The following is a 21,938-nucleotide window of genomic DNA, read 5'->3' as shown; positions in this document are numbered from 1 at the left end:
GGAATGTAAACACAGGAGCAAAACTCTGGTGCATCCTCCCTCAAAGTCTAAAAGAAGAGTCCTCACTATTAAAAACTAGAAAACTCCTAAAGACCTTTCTTTTTTCTCAGGCTCATGAGTAATGTGAACTTAAGTAGGCAGCAGCTTTTATGATGTGCACTGACGTATAAGAATAGAAGGCCAGTACCGAATCCGATTATGAACCATGAATTGGAGTTATAGGAGGTGTGTGGAGTTATTCCTGTGTTGGATTTTTGGGCCTTTCTCTTAAGGCTCAGGCAAACCCTGCCTGGAGTCTGTGAGATAGATCAGGGATCTGCTTTGTCCGTCTATTCCCTGGTGAGTAGCGATTGTATCCTGGGTTGTTTTGGGGATTTTTCAGAGACTTTGATTTGTAAGAAGCCTGGTGAGATTCCCTGGGGGGAGGGCACAGGGAACCCTTTCTTTGGGAGTCTCAGGCTAGGAAAGATCCACTCCTTTGTCACCTCAGTGAGGAAGGAGGACTGTTGGTGAGTCAGGGCCAGGTCCTTCTGTTGGTTTGCCTCAGTTTGTGGAAAGAAAAATTTTGTTGAGAAAGAACCAGGAGGAAGTTTTGGATACACTTCTTTCTACCCTACTAAAGAACATCTTGAGCTGCCTCTTCCTAAGAGGATCCCTCCCATCAGGGATTCGATACAGTGAGCAAAAGAAGAACAACCAATGACTAACTGTGAGTAAGAGCCATCTGAAACCTTTGAGGACTCTCTTTCTGGAGTCTTTACTCCTGGGAAGAGAGAGGATTATGGCTGTCAGTGCAGAAATGGCATTTTTACCTTTTATCAGTTTGGAAGGGGTTATCCTGCCCAACTAAAAGTACCCATGAGGAATAAAACAAAGAATAGCCGAAAGTCCTTCTAAATTCTTTTATTAATTGCCTTCTCATTAGGGCAATTAATAAAAGAATTTAGAAGGACCTTCGGATATTCTTTGTTTTATTCCTCACGACTTTTCTAGACCGTCTTCCTCTTTGTTTTTTGGGCCCAACTAAAAGTACCCTACTCACTTGGAGACTCCACTTAGCTAAGTCCTGGAGTGTGGATGTTTCCCTGGCCCTGGTAACTGAGACACATGCACAGTTAAAAGGAGTAAAGACCATAAACAAAGAACATTCTGTGGTGCTGAGAACTGAGATTAATTGTGCCAGTTTTCACCTGATTACCCATCAGTAAAGAATTTTGTTTGGACACTAAAACCATTGGGCCGGATTTTAAAAGGGTTATGCACATAAGGTACGCGCGTAACCCTTTTAAACCCCCTCTGCGCACGCCGAGCCTATTTTGCATAGGCTCGGCAGCGCGCGCAAGCCCCAGGACGTGCGTAAGTCCCAGGGCTTACAAAAAGGGCCGGTTGGGGGCGTGGCCAGGGGGCGTGGTTTCGGATCGGGGGTGTGTTCGGGGGTGTGGGTGATCTGGGGGCGTGACCAGGGGGTGTGGCTCTGGGTCCGGGCATGTTCGGGGGCGTGTGGGCGGCTGGGGGCGTGGCCAGGGGGCATGGTTTCGGGTTGGGGGCGTGTTCGGGGGGCGTGTGGGTGGTCCAGGGGCGTGGCCGAGTGCCCCGACACAGCGGCCTGTGTCGGGGCCTGCCGCGCCTGAGCGCGTAAGTTACTACTGCCCAGAGGCAGTAGCAACTTTTCAGATAAAGGTGGAGGGGGGTCTAGATAGGGCCGGGAGGGTGGGTTAGGTAGGGGAAGGGAGGGGAAGATGCGGGGGGGTGGAAGGAAAGTTCCCTCTGAGGCCACTCCAATTTCGGAACAGCCTCGGAGGGAACGGGCAGCGCGTGCAGGGCTCGGCGCGCGCAAGTTGCACAAATGTGCACCCCCTTTCGTGCGCCGACCCCGGATTTTATAAGATACGCGCGGCTACACGCGTATCTTATAAAATCCAGCGTACTTTTGTTCTCCCCTGATGCGCGAACAAAAGTATGCGCGCTCTGTCTTTTAAAATGTACCCCAATGTCTCTAGTGTACTTCTTGTTGCAATTACAGCACACGGGCAGTGAAGGTGAAGTATCCCTCTCCCAGGGATAAAAGATTGAGTCACCCTTTGCACTCCAGGTGCTGAAAGAATCATCTTCCCCCCTAACAATTAAGGATCCAGGCCCTGGGGGTAAGAGGCAGTGTACTAACTAGGGTGGCTCCAGCCCCAAAGAGACACAAAATGTTTTTATGGCCCCATCGGTGGTTACCTTGCGTGTAATGTTTTTCTCAGGAAAACTGCCCATACAAATTAGCAGCTGGATATCTGCATGGGTGGCTCTGATGGGAGTCATTTTCAAGGGGATTGTATTGACATGCTTTCCCCTTTGAAAATGTGTGCAAAGTCCATGGATAAAAGGACTTTGCACCAGTGCGGGCAGTCCATATATTCACCCCTGGGATCCCGAGGAGGGGAGCGACTCCAGGCCAGAGCTGTCACATTGCTGGCGGGTGTTGCTGTTTGAAAATTAGGCAGGATAATAACTGGAATAAGTCTCCATCTTTTAATCTATCAGATAACTTCACAAGTCCTAAACTAAACAGTGTCTAACAATTTTCCATGTAAAAGTTACTTTAATGAGGCCAGTGCTGCATTCTCTACCAGGCCAATGTTCTCCTTTGAGACCTCACTCGGCTGCCTTCGTGCCTACTTTACCCTACACAATGTTCAGCCATGTTTCTTAGCTTCATCTAAGTTTTGTTTTTTTTTTCTTTTCTTATATAACTTTGCACTGTCAGCCCCACAAACGCAGTATGTCCTACTTCTCTCACTCACACTAGCCCTCCACGCTTTCTTTTCTTGACTTAACCTTTTTGAGTTTTTACACAAATTTCAATGGACAGATTGAGGGCAATAATAATCAAAGTTATTTTCATGGGTAAAAAAACCTTGTTCTACAACTCAAGTCTTCTTGGCCGAATGGTTAAGAAGCATTCCTGGAGGCAGGGAGCGGGCAGGGGATGAAACAATGCACGCAGTTTGCTTTAATGAAATCTACATGCGTTCCCTACAGAAAAGTTGCCCACAGAGAAGGCAGGCTCTGTTCTCTGTGGGTACTTTTTCAGGGGGCAACAATGAAAGCAAAAGTACTTTTACCGTCATTATTGTGGCAAACCCTGTAGATAATCACACATGGAGTTTGTAAGACCGCTGGAAGTTTGACTATTTACCCCATAATACAAAAGGCAATTTAGTAATTATGCTGACTATAATATCAAACAGTTAATCACATACAGATCTAAAAAAAATGACTTACATGCAATGATTTGAGAAAATCAGGAAAGTATGAAAGAAAAAGAGGTGAAACATAATAACCCCCAATCCTCAACATAAGCAAGTATATTGGATATCTGCATGCAGAGACTTTCTCACAGGTACACCCTTCAGCTTGTCTGTCATAGCACAGAGCTATAGCTAAGTAGGATTATAAGGACATGAAGGTGAGAAGAAATGGACATTATAGTGATACAGCAATGCTATGTTAACCAGGATGACTGACTCACATGGACTATTTTATAGCATCACTACACATCCATTCTGTCTCCAAATAATACACACATTTCACACCCCTCCTTTATATAACCACTAATTTCTTTTGTATTGAATATACAGCTCTGACATGTCATATGTAAAGTAAAACATAAGGGGTAGATCTTAAAAAAATACGTGATTGCGTACTTTTGTTCGCGCACCAGGCGCGAACAAAAGTACGCTGGATTTGATAAGATACGCGCGTATCTTATAAAATCCGGGGTCGGCGCACGCAAGGGGGTGCACATTTGTTCTACCTTGCGCGCGCCGAGCCCAGCGCACGCTGCCTGTTTCCTCCGAGGCCGCTCTGATTTCGGAGCGGCCTCGGAGGGAACTTTCCTTCGCCCTCCCCCCACCTTCCCCTCCCTTCCCCTACCTAACCCCCCCCCCCCCCGGCCCTATCTAAACCCCTCCCCTACCTTTGTTGGCAAAGTTACGCCTGCTTTCAGCAGGCGTAACTTTGCACGCGCCGGCCGGCAGCCCCGCTCCGTGTTCCGGTCCCGGGGGCTGGTCCGGAGGCCTCGACCATGCCGCCGGGCCGGTGCCACGCCCCCGGTCCTGCCCCCGAAACGCCGCGGCATGCCCCCGAAACGCCACGTCATTTCGGAAACGCCCCCGACACGCCCCCTCCCCGCCCCTTTTCCAAAGCCCCGGGACTTACGCGCGTCCCGGGGCTTTACGCTCGCCGGCGGCCTATGCAAAATAGGCGCGCCGGCGTGCGCAGGCCTTTTAAAATCCGCCCCTAATTGTACAAAATATTTGCAAGACAGAAAAACACTTGTTCACTTAGCTACAAGGTTCTCATCAGGGTTGTGGGGTGTACGATGGGATGTTTGTATACATTTCTGTGCTGTAGTTGTACAGTTTATAATATTCCTCTCCTGTGCTTCTATTAAAGGCCAATACTGATTTTAAAGCAGGTGGGCATTTATTTCCCCATTCCTCTACCTTTCCTTTGTTAGGTTGTTTTATAGTACAGTTCTGAGTTGTCAGTGCCTCCTGTTCTAGGAGGGGTGGAATGGAACATTTGGAATACCGTGTATCTTCAAAAGGCTATAAACCGGTTGGAGTTGGTCCAGAGGGTGGCTACTAAAATGATCAGTGGTCTTCATTCTAAAGCATATGAGAATAGACTCAAAGATCTAAACATGTACACCCTAGTGGAAAGTTGAGATAAAGGAGATATGACAGAGACGTTTAAATATCTGGAAGGTTTCAATGCATAAGGGGCTATCTTCTTTCAATGGAAAGGAGACTCTATACCAAGGGGTCATTGGATGAGGGTGAAAAGGGGTAGACTCAGAAGTAATCTTGGGAAATATTTCTTTACAGAGAGGGTAGTGGATGATGCATGGAATGCTCAATGGAGGCAAAAACAGTAAGGGGCGGATTTTAAATGCCCTGCGCGCCGGCGCGCCTATTTTGCATAGGCCGCCGGCACGCGCAGAGCCCCGGGACGCGCGTAAGTCCCGAGGCTTTGTAAAAGGGGCGTGTCGGGGGCGTGTCGGGGAGCATGCCCAGAGTGACGCGGCGTTTTGGGGGCGGCGACACAGGCATGGTTTCGGCCCGGGGGTGTTCCGGGGGCGTGGCCGCGGCCTCCGGACCAGCCCCCGGGACCGGAACACGGAGCAGGGCTACCGGCCGGTGCGTGCAAAGTTACGCCTGCTTTCAGCCGGCGACAACTTTAAAAATGGTGCGGGCCATCCAGTGCTCCTACCATGTGACAGGGGCCGGCCAATGGCACGGATACCCTGTCACATGGTAAGGGCAAAGGGCCATCGGCGCCATTTTTATTAGTGGCAGTCGATGGCCTGAAAGCGGGAGATCGCTCCCTGCGCCCCCACTAGACCACCAGGTAATTTTAAAATGTTTTTTTGGGGGTCGGGAGGGTGGGGGAAGCTAAGAGGTCGATTTTTAAAGTGTCGTGGGGTTTTTTTTTATCAGGCCATTGGCGCCATTTTTATTAGTGGCATCAAAATGGCGCCGATGGCCCGAGAGCAGGAGATCGGTCCCGGGGCTTCCACTAGACCACCAGGTACTCGTAAAAAGTTTTGGGGGGGTTCGGGAGGGTGGGGGAAGGTAAGGGTTTAGTTTTAAAGGGCCGGGGTGGGTTTAGGGGTTGTTTTGATGTGCCGGTTTTCCCGCCCTCCCGTCCTCCCCCCTCCTCCCAAATCCCCGATTTACGATTTTTCACGATAAATCGGGGGAATTTCTATTGTATCGCGCACTCTTAACGATTTTTGACGATTTAAAAAATATCGGATGATTTTTTAAATCGTCAAAAAACGATTCACATCCCTAATGATATTATCACTGACACAATATGGTAATGCTTGATAGTAGTGGTGAGGCTTTGGTGTGTATGTATATGCTCAGGAGAGATTCTCAAGGGAAACATGTGCTGATAGTTTACCTCATGGAGGGAGTAACTGAAATAATCTACTCCTTGATGTACAAACAGTATGTTACTTTTATTTAGTGAGTAGGTTCTATATCCTCCTCTGGTTAGTGGGGTCTTTGAAATAAGTGGTTGAGCAGTTCTTGTAGTAGATGGAGCCCAAACTAGAGGCTTTCCCTTTGCAAAATGGTGATTCCAATTTGCCAGTTTATTCAAATACAAAAATTAGGGCAAAGTTCAAGCCGCAGGCTTCATAATAAAAGTTCACAGCAGTAGCAGCATATTACAGCAATGAAATCTCCTTACAGATAAAATGAATTCTCTTGCAATCCATTACAGTTAATCCTTAACTTACTCACTTCTGAAGGTTGAGATAACAGCTGAGACTTCCAATAATAGTATTTTCTTTTCTTTTGTCCACATGAAATTCCTAGGGAGGTTATGGAACCCGCTCACTAAATAAAAGTCACAGGTTGTTTGTGCATCAAGGAGAAATAATCCCTTCACAATGCTGCTGGTAAGAAAATATGGGCAAAGAAAACAGGATGTGACATTTTGTTTTTATGTTTTTGAATTTCTGCATATCTGTGAGCAGTCTTTAGCTTCTGTGTGCCATCCTCCCTAACATCCTTCTAATGCTGATCATTTTTGTCCACCAGCAATAACATTTTATTTCATGTATCCTTTTTTTCCCCACTATAGTAGTTATGTCTTATAAGTGCTTTTTGAACATATTTAAATGAGGCAGTGTGATGTCTGAATTGTGCATAAGCATTTTTTTTTTTTTTTACTTCTTGCTCTTGCTTTGAGCAAGCATTATGCTCTAGAGTATGTTCAGTGGACTCTCTCTGCCCAGTTACAGAGCTTGGTTATGTCAGGTAGAGATGTACATTCATTTTTAATAAATGCACTGTACAGTATAAACAAGGCTATTTTTGGTTTCTTCCAAACAAAGCAAATAAAAAAATGGCCTCTAAAGAGAATACCCAAAAATTATCAGGTATTTTTGTTTTCATGTCTAACAAAATAAAATAAAAACAACCCCAAACAGGCCACGCCAAGTTCCTCTAACCCCCCACCTGACCAGCAAAGAGAAGCCAGGGGCCCAGGCATATCAAGGCTAGGCCTCCTTGGTCCCCTCCAATCCCCAACCCTGCCAGTGAAAGTTTAGCCTGGGCTACCCGGCTGGGCCTTCCCAGGCCTCTCTGACCCAGTTAAAATGTTCTGGGCTGAGAATCTCACTGTTTGTGCTTTAAAAATGGCACTAGTAGCCCATAAGGAAATGCCAAAGCTGTGTCACTTTGCTGCCATCTTGCACGTAATCAGCACCGTTTGTGAAGTGGAAGGAGCAAGTGCAGGACTAAGTGGGCATCGCCCTTGCCCTTTCCACCATGCCAAATCCTAAGGATGGAGTAAGTGGGGGCCAGGTAGGACCCCAGCCCTGGAAAGTTTTAATGGGTAGAGGGAATGGAGGAGTCTGAGGAGATCATGATTGGGTCCAGGCTATTTTATTGGTAGGAGTGGGGGTTTGAGGGCCCTAGGATCTGTTTGTTTGTTTTGAGGGTTGGTTTTTTTTTTGAGGGTTGTGAGCTTGGCCATTTAATGTTTTTTCTTTTTTTTTTTTTTGTTCAGGAAACAAAGCAAACAAAAAAAAAAATTAGAAGAACCAAAAAATGAACAATACCCCCCAAAATTGAAAAAACAAATATTTAAGCCCTGTACATCCCTAATGTCAGGAGAGTGAGTACATATCTGAAAAGAGTGTCTTCTATATTGTAACCAGGCCAATAATGCATTACATGGTTCCAAGTAGAGACCAGTATAAAATCCTACATGGAGAGAATTCATTCATTTATTCTGAGATGTGCTACGTCTGACCCACATCCTTTTTAACATAGGATGTGCTTTTATTTCTGTTTCACTGAAGTTGCTGAACACTTTTCTGCCAGAAATGTTTCTTAAGTGAGGAGCACTATACTGGGGGAGTACAATTTCTACACCCATCTTTTAGAAACATTGGAAAAGCAGGATGATTGGATGTTTAAGCAGGGAAAGAAGCACTCAGAGGCTTGTATGGCACTTTAGATATTTACTTTTCCCTTTTAAAAATTTTTATTATTTAATGCAAGGGATGGGCAAACTATGGGTCCGCGAGCTACACCCAGCCCGATGACCAGCTTTTTCCAACCCTCCTTCTACTTTCATTTGCCCCATTATCTCTGGACCGCTGGCACCTTGCAGTGATGTCATCAACAATGGCCGGACATTGCGGGCCTTTGTTGATGACTTAAGACCTGGGTGTCAGTGGCCAGCAGTGATGTCCCCCCTCAGAGGTGAAGCAGCGTAGGGAGAGCAATGTGACCCCACCAGGACTGGCTGGCAGAGACTTAGAGGAGAAGCTTCACAGGCTCGCTGGTTAGGAGGAGTAGCGTGACATAGCTCTTTCTCATTAAAACCACATGTGGGTCGGCCTCGGGGGCTGAAAATGGAGATTGCTGCTGGACGGGGAGAAATGTGAGTGTAGGTCAGAGAGCATATGCATATGGGTTATATGGGTGGGTGGGTGAAAAAGCGTTGTGTGTATGGGTTGGTGGGTAAGTGAACATTGTGTGTGTGTGGGGGGGGGCATGTGTGTTTGTTGGTGGGTGAGAGAAAGCATGTGTGTGCATGGGTGAGAGAAGCCATTTTATATGTGAATGAGAGAGAGCACTGTGTGTATGGGTGGGTGAGAGAGAATATATACATGTTTATTTTTTTTTTATTTTTTTTATTTATTTTATTTTATATACCGGCAACCGTTTGCACATCGTGCCGGTTTACAAGTAACTTATAAACAAGGAATATATAGGCGAGGCCTTTACAAAGAACAATATGTAACACAGTAACAAAGCAGATAACTGAATAACTTGGGGAGGGAGGGATAGAGACAAAGGGGGGGTGGGGGAGGGTGAGAACAGATACATAAGGATAAGATATATACATGGATTTGAGGATCAGATGGTATGTACACTGGTTATATATGGAATTGTATAAGTGCAGATAAAAACAGACACATTATTTTAAAGTAAGGGGTTGAATGAAGTGTTTGAAGTTCTTAGAGGGAAAGGGGGTTAAGTGTTGGGTGTGGTGGGTGTGGGTGGGTGAAAGAGCATGTAATGTGGGTGTGGGTGTGGGTGGGTGAAAGAGCATGTAATGTGGGCGAGGGAGAGCGTGTGTGTGTTTGTGGTTGGATGAGAGAGAGCATGGGTGGGTGATGGGTGAGAGCACGTGTATATGCAACAACCCCCCCTTCCTCTCTGCCTGATACTTCATGACATCTGCAAATCAAATGTTCCCAGGCACAGAGAGCAGGGAATATTTTATTTTTAAAATCCTTACCATTTTTAATTATTGGGTATTATTTGATGTGTCTGTTGCAAAACATTTTATGGGTGTTTGGAACACTTTTATATGAGTTTTTAACTACTTGATGTTATTCTAGTTAACTGTTTTGAATTATTCCTTATTAGTATGGTTGCTGCTTTGGTCCTCTCACCGTGCTGTAAATTTGCCACTGTAACCACCCTCCCCCACTACCCCCCACTCACGGAGTTCTAAAGGGGACTTCCCTTAGCCCCCAGTTCTAATAAGCACCAGTAATGTGGCCCTGTTTAAAAAAAAAGTTTGCCTGCCCCTGATTTAAGTGTAGATTTGAAAAGATGTGCTGATTTTATAACGTGTGCGCCGCTGCGTGCGCGTTATAAAATTCAATACCCGTGCACACGTGCGCCTGATTTTATATTACCATGCGTATGTACGGGCGGGTCGCAACTTGCGCGCACGGGGGGGGGGGGGGGGGGTGATTTTTTTTAAATGTGCGGTGACGTGAACGGCCCATTCCCAGTTCCCTCCCAGTCCACTCCAATTAAGGATCGACTGGGAGGGAACTGCCTCTCTTTTCCCCTCTCCTCTCCGCCCCCTAAAACCTCTCTTCCTACCTTTATTTATTTTTTTTATTATTTTGGAACTTACTTCATCTTACGAGATGAAGTAAGTTCCATTAGGCCCTGTCCCACCAGGGGGTGGGACAAGGCCTAATGGCCACTGTCCCACCCCCCGGCCTGTCCCTTTTGACCAGCCCGGCACTTCCGTGCGGACCGGGAGATATGTGCATGGCCGGGCCATTTCTAAAATGCGCTTGGCCCGGCCACGAGCGTATCTCCCAGGTTTTGCACACGCCGGTCTTTGAAAATCTACCCTTTAGTGTATTACTTATGATGTTCTTTGGCAACACGTGTAAAATTGTCATACCAATAAAGTTATCTAAATCTGAATCGCTTTATCTTCAGTCACTATTAATTAAATTTTAGTTTTTAGATACAATAAAGAAGGTCGCCCATCCTAAGTCACGTTTTTGGTTTCCCAGGTATCCAGTGATGATTCTGCTATTTACATAATATCCCTGTGCCACATGTATTTATTTATTTATTTATTTTATTTTATTTTTTTATATACCGGTGTTCGATTTTACATATCACATCAGTTTACATTCCAACAAAAAATGCAGGAAATCAAGCTTTTCCTTTGTCAATACACATGATGATATTGACAGCTGAGAATATTTTTTTCTGTGCCTTAATTAGTTCTGATAGCGGATTAATCCAGAGTCTTGTCACCTGAGCTGCTGAATGTTATCCTCTCTTTCAAAATTAGTTTTCCTCGATCATGTCTTTAACCCATTCCTTCATCTCCCTATCCCTTGACTGGGTCCTCACGCACCTGTGCATACGGGTTTATGTTTATGTCCCTTCAGTGGGAGCTGTCAATTTTATGGGCGGGGTTGTGGGTGGGGTTTGGTGGTGGTGGTGGTAGGAATATTACTGTTACTTCAGGCATTGGTGGTATATAAAATTGTTTCTTTTAAATATTTCCTAACCTGCTCTTAGGGAGAATGTAGTCTTGGAACCAATCATCTGATTGATTCCGATGGTGCAAGCCGTGGTGGAGGATTGGCTTCTGAAGTAATTCCGAAGTAATGCAGTTTCTGATGTGGAGCTGCAGTTGTCACTGCCAGAGCTGTGTCTAAGCTGTAACTTTAGAATCCAAGCTTGGGCTAAAGCAGAACCACAAAATCAAATACAAAGCTGTAGCTGCTGGAAACCATAATAGAGGTTGCCAGTCTCCTATCATCTGGAACCCAAATGATGTATTTATATTGACACAATATCTATAAGCATTATGCCGTATACTTTGGGAGCATATACACACAGGGCCTGATTTTCAAAAGCATTTACATGCTTAAATTGGGTTTACTCGTGTAAATGCACTTTGCTCGATTAAGTGGGCTTTTGAAAACTGCTATAGTATATGCCATTGAATTGCCCATAGGCTTTACTCCTGTACATGCACTTGATTTGAGTAAATGGCTTTTGAAAATTGCTATGACAGTATGTTTCATTTACATGTGTAACTCCTTTAACCATTACCTCTACAGAGTCGTGGCTCTCACAGTTGTTTACTTAATTGCAATATGTTTTGCTATTGTTTATGTACATTGTAAATTTCCTTTAATGTTTTAAAAAAAGGAATAATGGAAATAAATAGTATCAAACAAATAAATAAATTGGACCAATTTTTAAAACAGTGTGCAAAATCATCTCCTACTAAATGTGATTAGGGTTTATTCTTAGCAAAATCACAGGAAGGATAATTTTATAACTATCAGGCCGATACAGTAAGGACGCGTTAGAAAGAGTGCGGCAGTGCCGGGCGCACCCTCGTTTGCCACACGCACAGTCCGGATCACATACTGCTCGATACAGTATTTAAATGGCATGCAAATGCAAGCCGCGTCCAAAGCGCGTCCAAGAAGCGTCCATGAAGCGCAATCCATTTTACTGTATAGAGCGCTATACAGCGCCTATACCAGGAAGTGGATGGTTCTCCTACGCTCAGGCATCGGGGATTGCCTCTCTCTCCCCCCCTCCCATAGCAAGGACGTCCATCCGGGCGCTCAGGTCACGGCGTCCGCTCATGTGCCTTCGCTGCTTGAACGCCCAAATTGGACGTGCGTTCATGCACCTTCGCTGGCGGGGCTGCTGGAAGCCACTTTCGCCGCCGGCTGCCCCCGGGAGGCAGGGGAGCCGCAGTGCGCGCCTCGGGAGGAGGGGAGAGAGGACTGGGGCTGCTGGAAGCATGCAGTAAGTTTACTTTTGTTACAATTTCTATTTGCTTTAATAACGTGTCGAATCAATTTTCGCCCTGCGCCTTGCTTCGGAAGGGGGGAGAGAGGACTGGCAATCCCCGATGCCCGATCGTAGGAGAACCAGGCCCGAGCGTAGGAGAACCAGGCCACACCATGTTACTCGCTTGCTCCAACCCACCACCCACTTATTTGACCGGAGCCTGCCTATTGCTGTCACATCCCTCTAACGCCAGGGTCAGGGTAGGCGGTAAATTAGCGGGTTAAAAACACAGCAAAACAGTTGGTTAAAAAGGCGATAATCGGGCCGCACGTTACTGTATGGGAGGGAATAGCTAATCCGATGGTTTACATATCATACACATGCCGCGGGCGGAAATGGATACGCGTCGATTTAAAGAAGCGGTAAAGATTGGTAAAAACGGATAGTGAATCGCGGGTTAGACTTATGCGGCCAAATTGTGGGTAGAAAGCGGGTTAGAAACAGGGTAACCGCGGCTGCGCTTTACTGTATCGGCCTGTAGGTGGCTAGGGCTAAAGTGTGTGAGTAATTTGTACATGCAGACTTTAGCCAACCTTTTCAAAGTGAATTTTAAAAAATGCATGATTACTTGGCCCAATCCAAGTACTCATTAATTCATACAAAGTTACACCTTATCTTTGGAGGGCATGATTTCGTGTGAGCTAACTTCCATGGATCCTTTTTAAAATCAGAAATACGTATGTAAATTCCAGCTCCGCTACAACTCCGCTGCCTGGAACCAGATTACACATTTATTTTTACGCCCCCAGGCTCTATTGTTAACAGCCATTTTAAACACACAAGACTGGTTCATGCATGTAAATGGCTTTGAAAATTCAGTCTTCCTTTGATTTCCATTTTCCCATCCTTCAGGTCCCATTTTTTCCTGTTCTTCCTACATGCTAACCGGTGAATTTTTAAAGGAGGAATGCATGTAAATGTAACATGCTTTCATAGCAATTTTCAAAAACCATTTGCCACATTAAGTGCCTTAACACAGGTAAGACCTATTGACAATTCAATGGCACATTGTAGCTATTTTCAAAAGCCTATTTACATGGGTAAAGTGCATGTACACATGTAAAACCCAGTTTTAAGCAGGCAAATGGTTTTGAAAATCAGGCCCTCAGGAGCCAATTTTCAGTAAAAGCTGAGTGCCTGACTTAGGAGCCTAAAAGATAGGGTCCAAAATTTAGGAGAGTTTACTGCTGAACGTAGGTAGCTAGGGTTTTCAGTTGAAAAATTCCCAAGAAAGAGAAAGTGTATTGTGTCACTGTACCTGCTCTCCTCCCACCCGCTCTCCCCCTCCCCAACAAACAACAACAGGCATTCTTTACTACGGGCCCCTGCAGTCCTTGTGCACAGGGACAGTGCCTAGGCAAACCAATGTAACACTGCCCCCAACCCACCCTGAGTTGAAAGTGCCCCTCCTACAGTGGTAAATATACAGACAGTCATGTTCTCCTTCTTACAGTGCGCATGGACTGGACTGTGCAGGCATAGTGTGGTGGAGACCTCCCTTCATCTCCTGGGCCCTGGTGTAGTTGTACGGATTGCTCTGCCAGTAGCTCCACCGCTGTCCTAATATCTTTAATTACAAATTTTGTTCATTAATACCTTGCTTTTCTTTTTTACTAAGGTTTGGCTTACAACAGACTACCAAGTTTCCAGAATTATTTCTTTGGCACATATTTATTGATCAATGAAGATACGCCTGTGGGTAAGTGACATTTTATTAATTCTGCTCTGGGACATTACGCAATATTTTTTATTTACAGAATATTGTGAGGAGGTGGTTGTTTTTTTCTTTTGATACTCAAGAGAGAGGTCACATGAGTAGTATCTGAATGAGATCTGAGAATGGACCCAGACTGAAGAGGGAACCAGGCCCATATGATTACCTTCACGTTGGGACATCATGTGTCTGGGCCTTATGGTATATCGATTTTCCATGATTTGCATTTTGAAAAAAAAAGCCTTCTGAAAATGTCATCTGAACAAAAAAGCCTTCTGAAAATATGTCATCTGAACAACTAGATTTTGCCTCATAATATTTTCTTGTCTTTAATAGGTAGTTTGAGACTGGTGATGAACTCTTTCCTATCATGCATATGATAAATATTTGAGCAATTCAATGGTAACAAATCCTGCTGCTTGCTGGGACCAGTAAACATATCATAAGATCATAAGAAGTGCCATGCTGGGTCAAACCAAAGGTCCATCAAGCCCGGCATTGTGTCTCCGGTAGTGGCATATCTGGATCTCTAGGAGTTACTTGGCAGATCCCAAAGAGTAGATCCATTTCTTGTTGCCTACTCCCAGGGACAAGCAATGGCTTTCCCCATATCTACTTGGCTCAAAACCGTTTATGGACTTTTCATCCAGGAACTTGTCTAAACCCTTTTTAAACCCAGCTATGCTAGATGCCTTTCTCACATCCTCTGGCAACACATTCCATAGCTTAATTGTGTATTGACGGGTAGATTTTGAAAAGTGGGCTCGCGCGCGTCTGTGTGCATGCACACGTGGGCGCGCCGATTTTATAACATCACATGCATATGTGCGGGCGGTGCGCGCAAGGGGGGGTAGACTTTGGCAATTTCGCACAGTGACGCATCCTGGCCTTCCACAGTTCCCTACCCCCTTTCCTAACCTCCTTTCCCCTTCCTCTCTCCTACCCACCCCCTAAACCCTACCTTTTTTTTTTTTTCCCTTGTTCTTCAACTTACTTCAGGGCCCAACCGGCAGCCAGGACAGCAATGAACGGTGCTGTCCCGGTCCGCCCACCCCCTCCCCGCCCCCAGGCACACCCCCTTGGAAGAGGCCTGGCTCTTGTGCGCGTAACGAGGGTTATGCACGCGGCCGGGCCCCTTCTAAAATGCTTGCGGCACGCGCAAGGCCCGGCCGCGCACGGGAACCTCAGATTTTACGCGCGTGGGGGGATTAAAAATCAGGCCTTGAGTGGAAAAATACTTTCTCCTGTTTGTGTTAAATTTGCGACCCATTAGTGTCATGGACTGTCCTCTAGTCCTTGTATTATCTGAAAGAGTACATTATCATTCTCTATTTTTCTGTTCCACTCCACTCATGATTTTATAAACCTCTATCACATCCCCTCTGTTGTCTCTTCGCCAAACTGAAGAGCCCTAACCAGTTAACTTTTCTTCATAAAGGAGCCATTCTATCCCCTTTATCATTTGTGTTGCCCTTCTCTGTACCTTTTACAATTCTGCTATATGTTTTTTGACTTGGAGCAACCAGAACCGAATGCAGCACTCAAGATGAAGTCGCATCGTAGATCTTTACAGAAGCATTATGATATTCCCAGCTTTGTTCTCCATTCCTTTCTGAATAATTCCTAACATTCTAGTCGCTTTTTTGACCACCACTGCACACCGAGCTGAGGATTCAATGTATTGTCCAGAATCCTTCTCCTGGGTGGTGGCTTCTAAAGTGGAGCCCAGCATTGTCTTACAGTTAGCATTCTGTTTCCCTATGTGCATCACTTTGCACTTGCAAATTTCATCTGCCGTTTAAAAATCCAGTTCCTGGGCCTGGCAAGTCCTTCTACAGTTCCTCACAGTTTGTGTTTTAACTACTTTGAATATTTTTGTGTCATCTGATCACCTTCTCATTGCTCCCTTTTCCAGATCCTAAATAAATAAGTTAAACAGCACTGGCCCCAGTACAAATCCCTGAGACACTCCACTATTTACCTCTGTCCACTGGAAAAACTAATGATTTAGTCCTGCAGTCTCATTCCTTTGAACCAGTTACCTATGCATAATAAGACCTTGACTCCTAGTCCATGACTTTTTAGTTTCCTGAGGAGTTTCTCAATGAGGGACATTATCAAAAGCCTTCCAAAAATCCAAATACACTATTTAATCTAATTAAAAAACTTATTTATTGATCACTTCACTGATAAAATCTCCTTTAGCAATGTACAACATTAAAATAAACAATAACAATACAAAGTGAATCAGTCAGCACTATGTCCACATCCTTGCTTCAGGGTAGTAGCCTGAATAGTGCAGGGACACACTCAGTCTCAGGGCTAAGCCCTCATGTAGTCTAACTGCAGCCTTCCAAGCATAGAATCTCCAAATGGGGGGTAGATGAAATGATCTCTTACAAAAATCCCAATCTCTATCCAAATTTACATTCTTCCTCTGATCATCACTTTCCACGAACAATAACTTGGCTGTGATGTTTAGCTTATAATAGTAAAACCAGACTCAAAGCATAGAGGAGGAATGTCTCTCTCGCTCTCTCTCTCTCTGCAAGTGTGATTATAGTTGGTTGAGTTTGCAGCAATGCCTGTGATCTAATAACCATGCTGGACACTCAAGTCTGGTATTTCAAAAACACAAATCATGTAGCAATCACCTGTTTGATCTTTGAAGAAAACAAATTCAAGGGTAATCACAGTCATTCTCCACTGAGTGAGTGCCCCTCAATTTGGCAGACACTAGGGAAAACCCTTCCCTTCAACTGGTGGAAACCAGGGTTCTAATATTCTTTTCTTCTCTGGTGTTCAGACAGGATCTCTTGGTTGGCTAGCCAGATAAGACTAATCCAGCTAACTTCAGCAGCACGGCAAAGCCACTGAATATACTTGAATAAGTATTAAAGTTAGCCGGCTAAGCATATTCTGCTAATTTTAGACCTGCTATGGGCCGTGTCTGACTTATCCCGTTAACTTAAAACAGATAAGGCTGTATATCATTACTCATCCAGCTAATAGGGTCATTCATCAAAATGCATTATGGCATTAACGCCATAATGCATGCAATAATTGTATTATCGCACGGCACGAATGCAAATTTTTAGAAGGGGCGAGATTGGGGAGGGGTTTGGGTGGGATTAATTAAAATGAGGGACAATATTGCACCATGTGATAGCATAATGCATGCTACCACACGGTTTTAACGCCGGAAATAATTACACTTTTTTTCCTGGCGTTAAGCTGTGTGATATGCCCGAAACAGCTGTAATGCAATTCGCAATAAATTTTGCAAATTGCATTTCAGCCATTTCTTGGCTTGAGAGGGGAGAGTGGAGTGGAGTGGAGTAGAGAGAGAGAGAACCTCTGGGGATGCCTTCACAGTATTCAACTATTTATATGACTATAGGAGGGCCAGCTAATAGCTCGAGGTGAGGTGTTGGTGATGGTTTAGGATTTTAGGAGCCAGTTTTACATGCAGAGTGAGACGTACAAACCTCACAGTACACCTCAGAGAAGATTGACATCATTTGGACTGAGGAAAGTCTCACAAAGATGAGATTTCTACTATGTTATCTTGCCCTAGCTTGATGGAACCCTGTCGGGGGACCGGAACCTCTCTCTAAGAATTTATGAATAAAAGGTGGAAATACTTGATCCAAGGCTTCATTTTTCTTGATTAATTCAATACAAGGATCTGTGAATCCTTAGCGCTATACCATCTCCATATATGGTTACTTACCACTAGTATATACTGCTCATCATCTCAACTTCCTATTGGATATTCTTATGGGTTTCCATGATGGTACTTTTAAACTTTCCCCATGCCTCACGTAGATTTTTAACCCTTTAATGTCCATTTAATGTCCATTTAATGTCTTTCCAACTAGTCTCCTCATTTTATCATGGTTATCCTTTTTAAAAATCATATGTTACCATAATAGACTTATTTATTACTTTCCCTCCAGTGATTATCTCAGATTTGACAGTCTTATGGTCACTATTTCCAAGTGGCTTCCTCACGGTTATCCTTTGCACTATATCCTGAATTTCACTGACAGCTAGATGTAAAGTCACAACCCTTCTAAGAGCAATTGCTCCATTTATGGCATCTAGGAACTTAACCAGGGTCAGATTACAGGAAGATATCAGCCCAGGGGATTTTTTCAAAACCAGCCCAGGAGGTATCTGACTCACTCATATGCTTACCTCACCTCAGTCTTATACAGGCCAAACACAGACAGATCCTCATCAAATACAGAATAAAGACACCATAAGGTATAAATAGAAATGTGCAGACAAAAACTGAACTGGAAACTGCAACAAGCCAGACTCTGTATGCAGTGCAGCAATTGATAAACAGTAACCAATCCACATAAAACATCAAACAATAATATCAAGAAATATAATAGTAAAACCAAACTAAATACATTAACAAAAATATCAAAACAGCTGATGAATAGAACATCCAATAAATAAAAACTCATTAGGAAAGATTTAAAATATTTCCCAAACACTAATAAAATATTTCAAAACAGGATATACATCAAATAGCTAATAAAAATTAACTAATTCACCACTGCCTGAGAATTTTTTATTCTACTCACCAAAAAATATAAATAAATGTGCAGACAAAAACTGAGCTGGAAACCGCAACAAGCCAGACACTATATGAAAAACAGAAGATTACCATTCCTCATAAAAATACAAAAAATAATTATCTAGGAAAATTTTTATTACAGCTTCACACATGCACAATAGTAGACTGACTTCCCTTCAGAACAGTATACTCTCTTTAAAGGCTAAAGAAGTTAGGGCTGTTCTGTTTGGAGAAAAGACGACTGAGAGGGGATATGATAGAAGTCTACAAAATCATGAAAGGACTTGAACAAGCTAATGTAAATTGGTTAATAGAAGGGCCAGGGGGCACTCCATGAAGCATGCAAGAAGCTTATTTAAAACAAATCGAAGAATATTCTTTTTCACTCAGCACATAGTTAAACTCTGGAATTAATTGCCAGGGAATGTGGTTTCTGCAGTTAGTGTTACTGGGTTTAAAAAAGGTTTGGATAAATTCCTAGAGGTTAAATCCATAAACTGCTATTATTAAGCAATGTTAAGCAATAGTAACTGGTGATCTATCTAATGTTTGGGTACTTGCCAGGTACATTTGAATTGGATTGGCCACTGTTGGAAACAGGATTCTGGGCTTGTTGGACCCTTGATCTGACCCAGTATGGCATTTGTAATGTTCTTATAATAGTAAACTAATATACAACTAGAGAGTGCCAACACTTTTTTTAAAGTGGATAGGTAGATGAAATGATCTCTTACAAAAATCCCAATCTCTATCCAAATTTACATTCTTCCACTGACCATCACTTTCCACGAACAATAACTTGGCTGTGATGTTTAGCTTATAATAGTAAAACCATACAAAAAAAAAATGAACAAATATTTCAAAACGGCTGACAAATAGAAGGTCCAATAATTAATTTTTTTTTTATTTACTGTTTTGAAGTATGTTTTTGGAATTTGGAAGACACATCAAATAACATCCAACAATTAAAAATAATAAGAATTTTAAAAAATCTTGTGCTCTCCATGCCTGGGAATGTTCGATTTCCAGTCATCCTAAGATTGTCATACATTAGCAAAAGAGAGTAGATGCACAAACTTTCTCCTCTCTGTCATCCACGTACACACTGACAGAAGCAATCTCCTTTTCTCACACACAGACAAAGACAGAAGCATGCTCCATCTCTCTCTCTCTCACACACAGACAGAAGCATGCTCACACACAAAGAAACACCCTCCCTCACTCACATACACAAACACACAGAAGCACCCTTCCTCATTCACATACATGCACACACAGAAGCACCCTACCTCTCTCTCATACATACACATAGAGAAGCAACCTCCTCTATTATACATACACACACACAGAAGCACCCTCCTCTCACATACATACACACAGAGAAGCACCCTCACTCTCTCTCTCATACACACACACACACACACAAGCACCCTCCCTCTCTCACATACAAACAGAGAAGCACCCTCCCTCACTCACATACAGCATTCACAGAAGCACCCTCCCTCTCTCATATACACGCACACACAGAAGCACCCTCCTCCTCACACACACACACACACACACACAAAAGCACCCTCCCTCTCTCTCATACACACAGAGAAACACCCTCCCTCTCTCATAAACACAGAAAAGCACCCTCCCTCATTCACATACAGCACTCAGAAAAGCACCCTCCCTCTCTCATATACACGCACACACAGAAGCACCCTCCCTCTCTCACATACACACACACACACACACACACACACAAAGCACCCTCCCTCTTTCACATACACACATGAGTAGAAGCACTCTCCCTCTCTCACATACACACACACAGACGCTCCCTGCCTCTCTCACATACACACACACACACAGACGCTCCCTGCCTCTCTCACATACATGCACACACAGAAGCACCCCCCCCTCTCTCACATACACACATACACACAGAAACACCCTCCCTCTCTCACATACACACACGATTAGAAGCACCCTCCCTCTCTCACATACACACACACACACACACAAAGAAGCACCCTCCCTCTCTCACATACAAACACGATTAGAAGCACCCTCCCTCTCTCACATACATGCGCACACAGAAGCACCCTCCTTCTCTCACATACACACACACACACACACACACACACAAAGCACCCTCCCTCTTTCACATACACACATGAGTAGAAACACCCTCCCTCTCTCACATACACATACACACACGATTAGAAGCACCCTCCCTCTCTCACATACACACACACACTCACACAGAAGCAGCCTCCCTCTCTCACATACACACACAGTTAGAAGCAGCCTCCCTCACTCACATACAGCATTCACAGAAGCACCCTCCCTCTCTCATATACACGCACACACAGAAGCACCCTCCTCCTCACACACACACACACACACAAAAGCACCCTCCCTCTCTCTCATACACACAGAGAAACACCCTCCCTCTCTCATACACACAGAAAGCACCCTCCCTCATTCACATACAGCACTCAGAAAAGCACCCTCCCTCTCTCATATACACGCACACACAGAAGCACCCTCCCTCTCTCACATACACACACACACACACACAAAGAAGCACCCTCCCTCTCTCACATACAAACACGATTAGAAGCACCCTCCCTCTCTCACATACATGCGCACACAGAAGCACCCTCCTTCTCTCACATACACACACACACACACACACACAAAGCACCCTCCCTCTTTCACATACACACATGAGTAGAAACACCCTCCCTCTCTCACATACACATACACACACGATTAGAAGCACCCTCCCTCTCTCACATACACACACACACTCACACAGAAGCACCCTCCCTCTCTCACATACACACACACACACACACACAAAGCACCCTCCCTCTTTCAAATACACACATGAGTAGAAACACCCTCCCTCTCTCACATACACATACACACACGATTAGAAGCACCCTCCCTCTCTCACATACACACACACACTCACACAGAAGCAGCCTCCCTCTCTCACATACACACACAGTTAGAAGCAGCCTCCCTCTCTCACATACACACATGCACAGAAGCATCCTCACTCTCGCACATATATACACACACACGCACAGAAGCACCCTCCCTCTCTCACATAAATGCATGCACAGAAGCACCCTCCCTCTCTCACATACACACATGATTAGAAGCAGCCTCCGTCTCTCACATGCATACACACACAGAAGCATCCTCCCTCTCTCACATACACACACGATTACAAGCAGCCTACCTCTCTCACATTCATGTACACACTGAAGCACCCTTCCTCTCTCACATACACACACATTTAGAAGCAAGCTCCCTCTCTCACATACACACACAGAAGCACCCTCCCTCTCTCACATACACACACGATTAGAAGCAGCCTCTCTCTCTCCCATACATACCATGCACACACTGACCCCCAGCTGTGCAGTTCCTGTCTTCGGTCCCGCCAGCCTGGTCTCCGTTGGCA

At 44.5% G+C, this 21,938-nt stretch overlaps 1 protein-coding gene across 1 annotated transcript in view; it reads left to right on the top strand.

Moving 5' to 3' along the window:
* The window catches only part of CDH23 (cadherin related 23), a 1,814,588-nt gene that overhangs the window by 90,200 nt on the left and 1,702,450 nt on the right, over positions 1-21,938 (top strand). The window contains exon 3 of the mRNA XM_029608940.1: positions 13,786-13,866. Coding sequence (XP_029464800.1) covers positions 13,786-13,866 — 81 coding nt within the window. The remainder of the gene's footprint in view (positions 1-13,785; positions 13,867-21,938) is intronic.

The sequence above is a fragment of the Rhinatrema bivittatum genome, chromosome 7 (genome assembly GCF_901001135.1).
Source record: "Rhinatrema bivittatum chromosome 7, aRhiBiv1.1, whole genome shotgun sequence".
NCBI lineage: Eukaryota > Metazoa > Chordata > Amphibia > Gymnophiona > Rhinatrematidae > Rhinatrema > Rhinatrema bivittatum.
The sequence above is the reverse complement of the archived record's forward strand: the minus strand, read 5'-3'. Positions and strand labels throughout refer to the sequence as shown.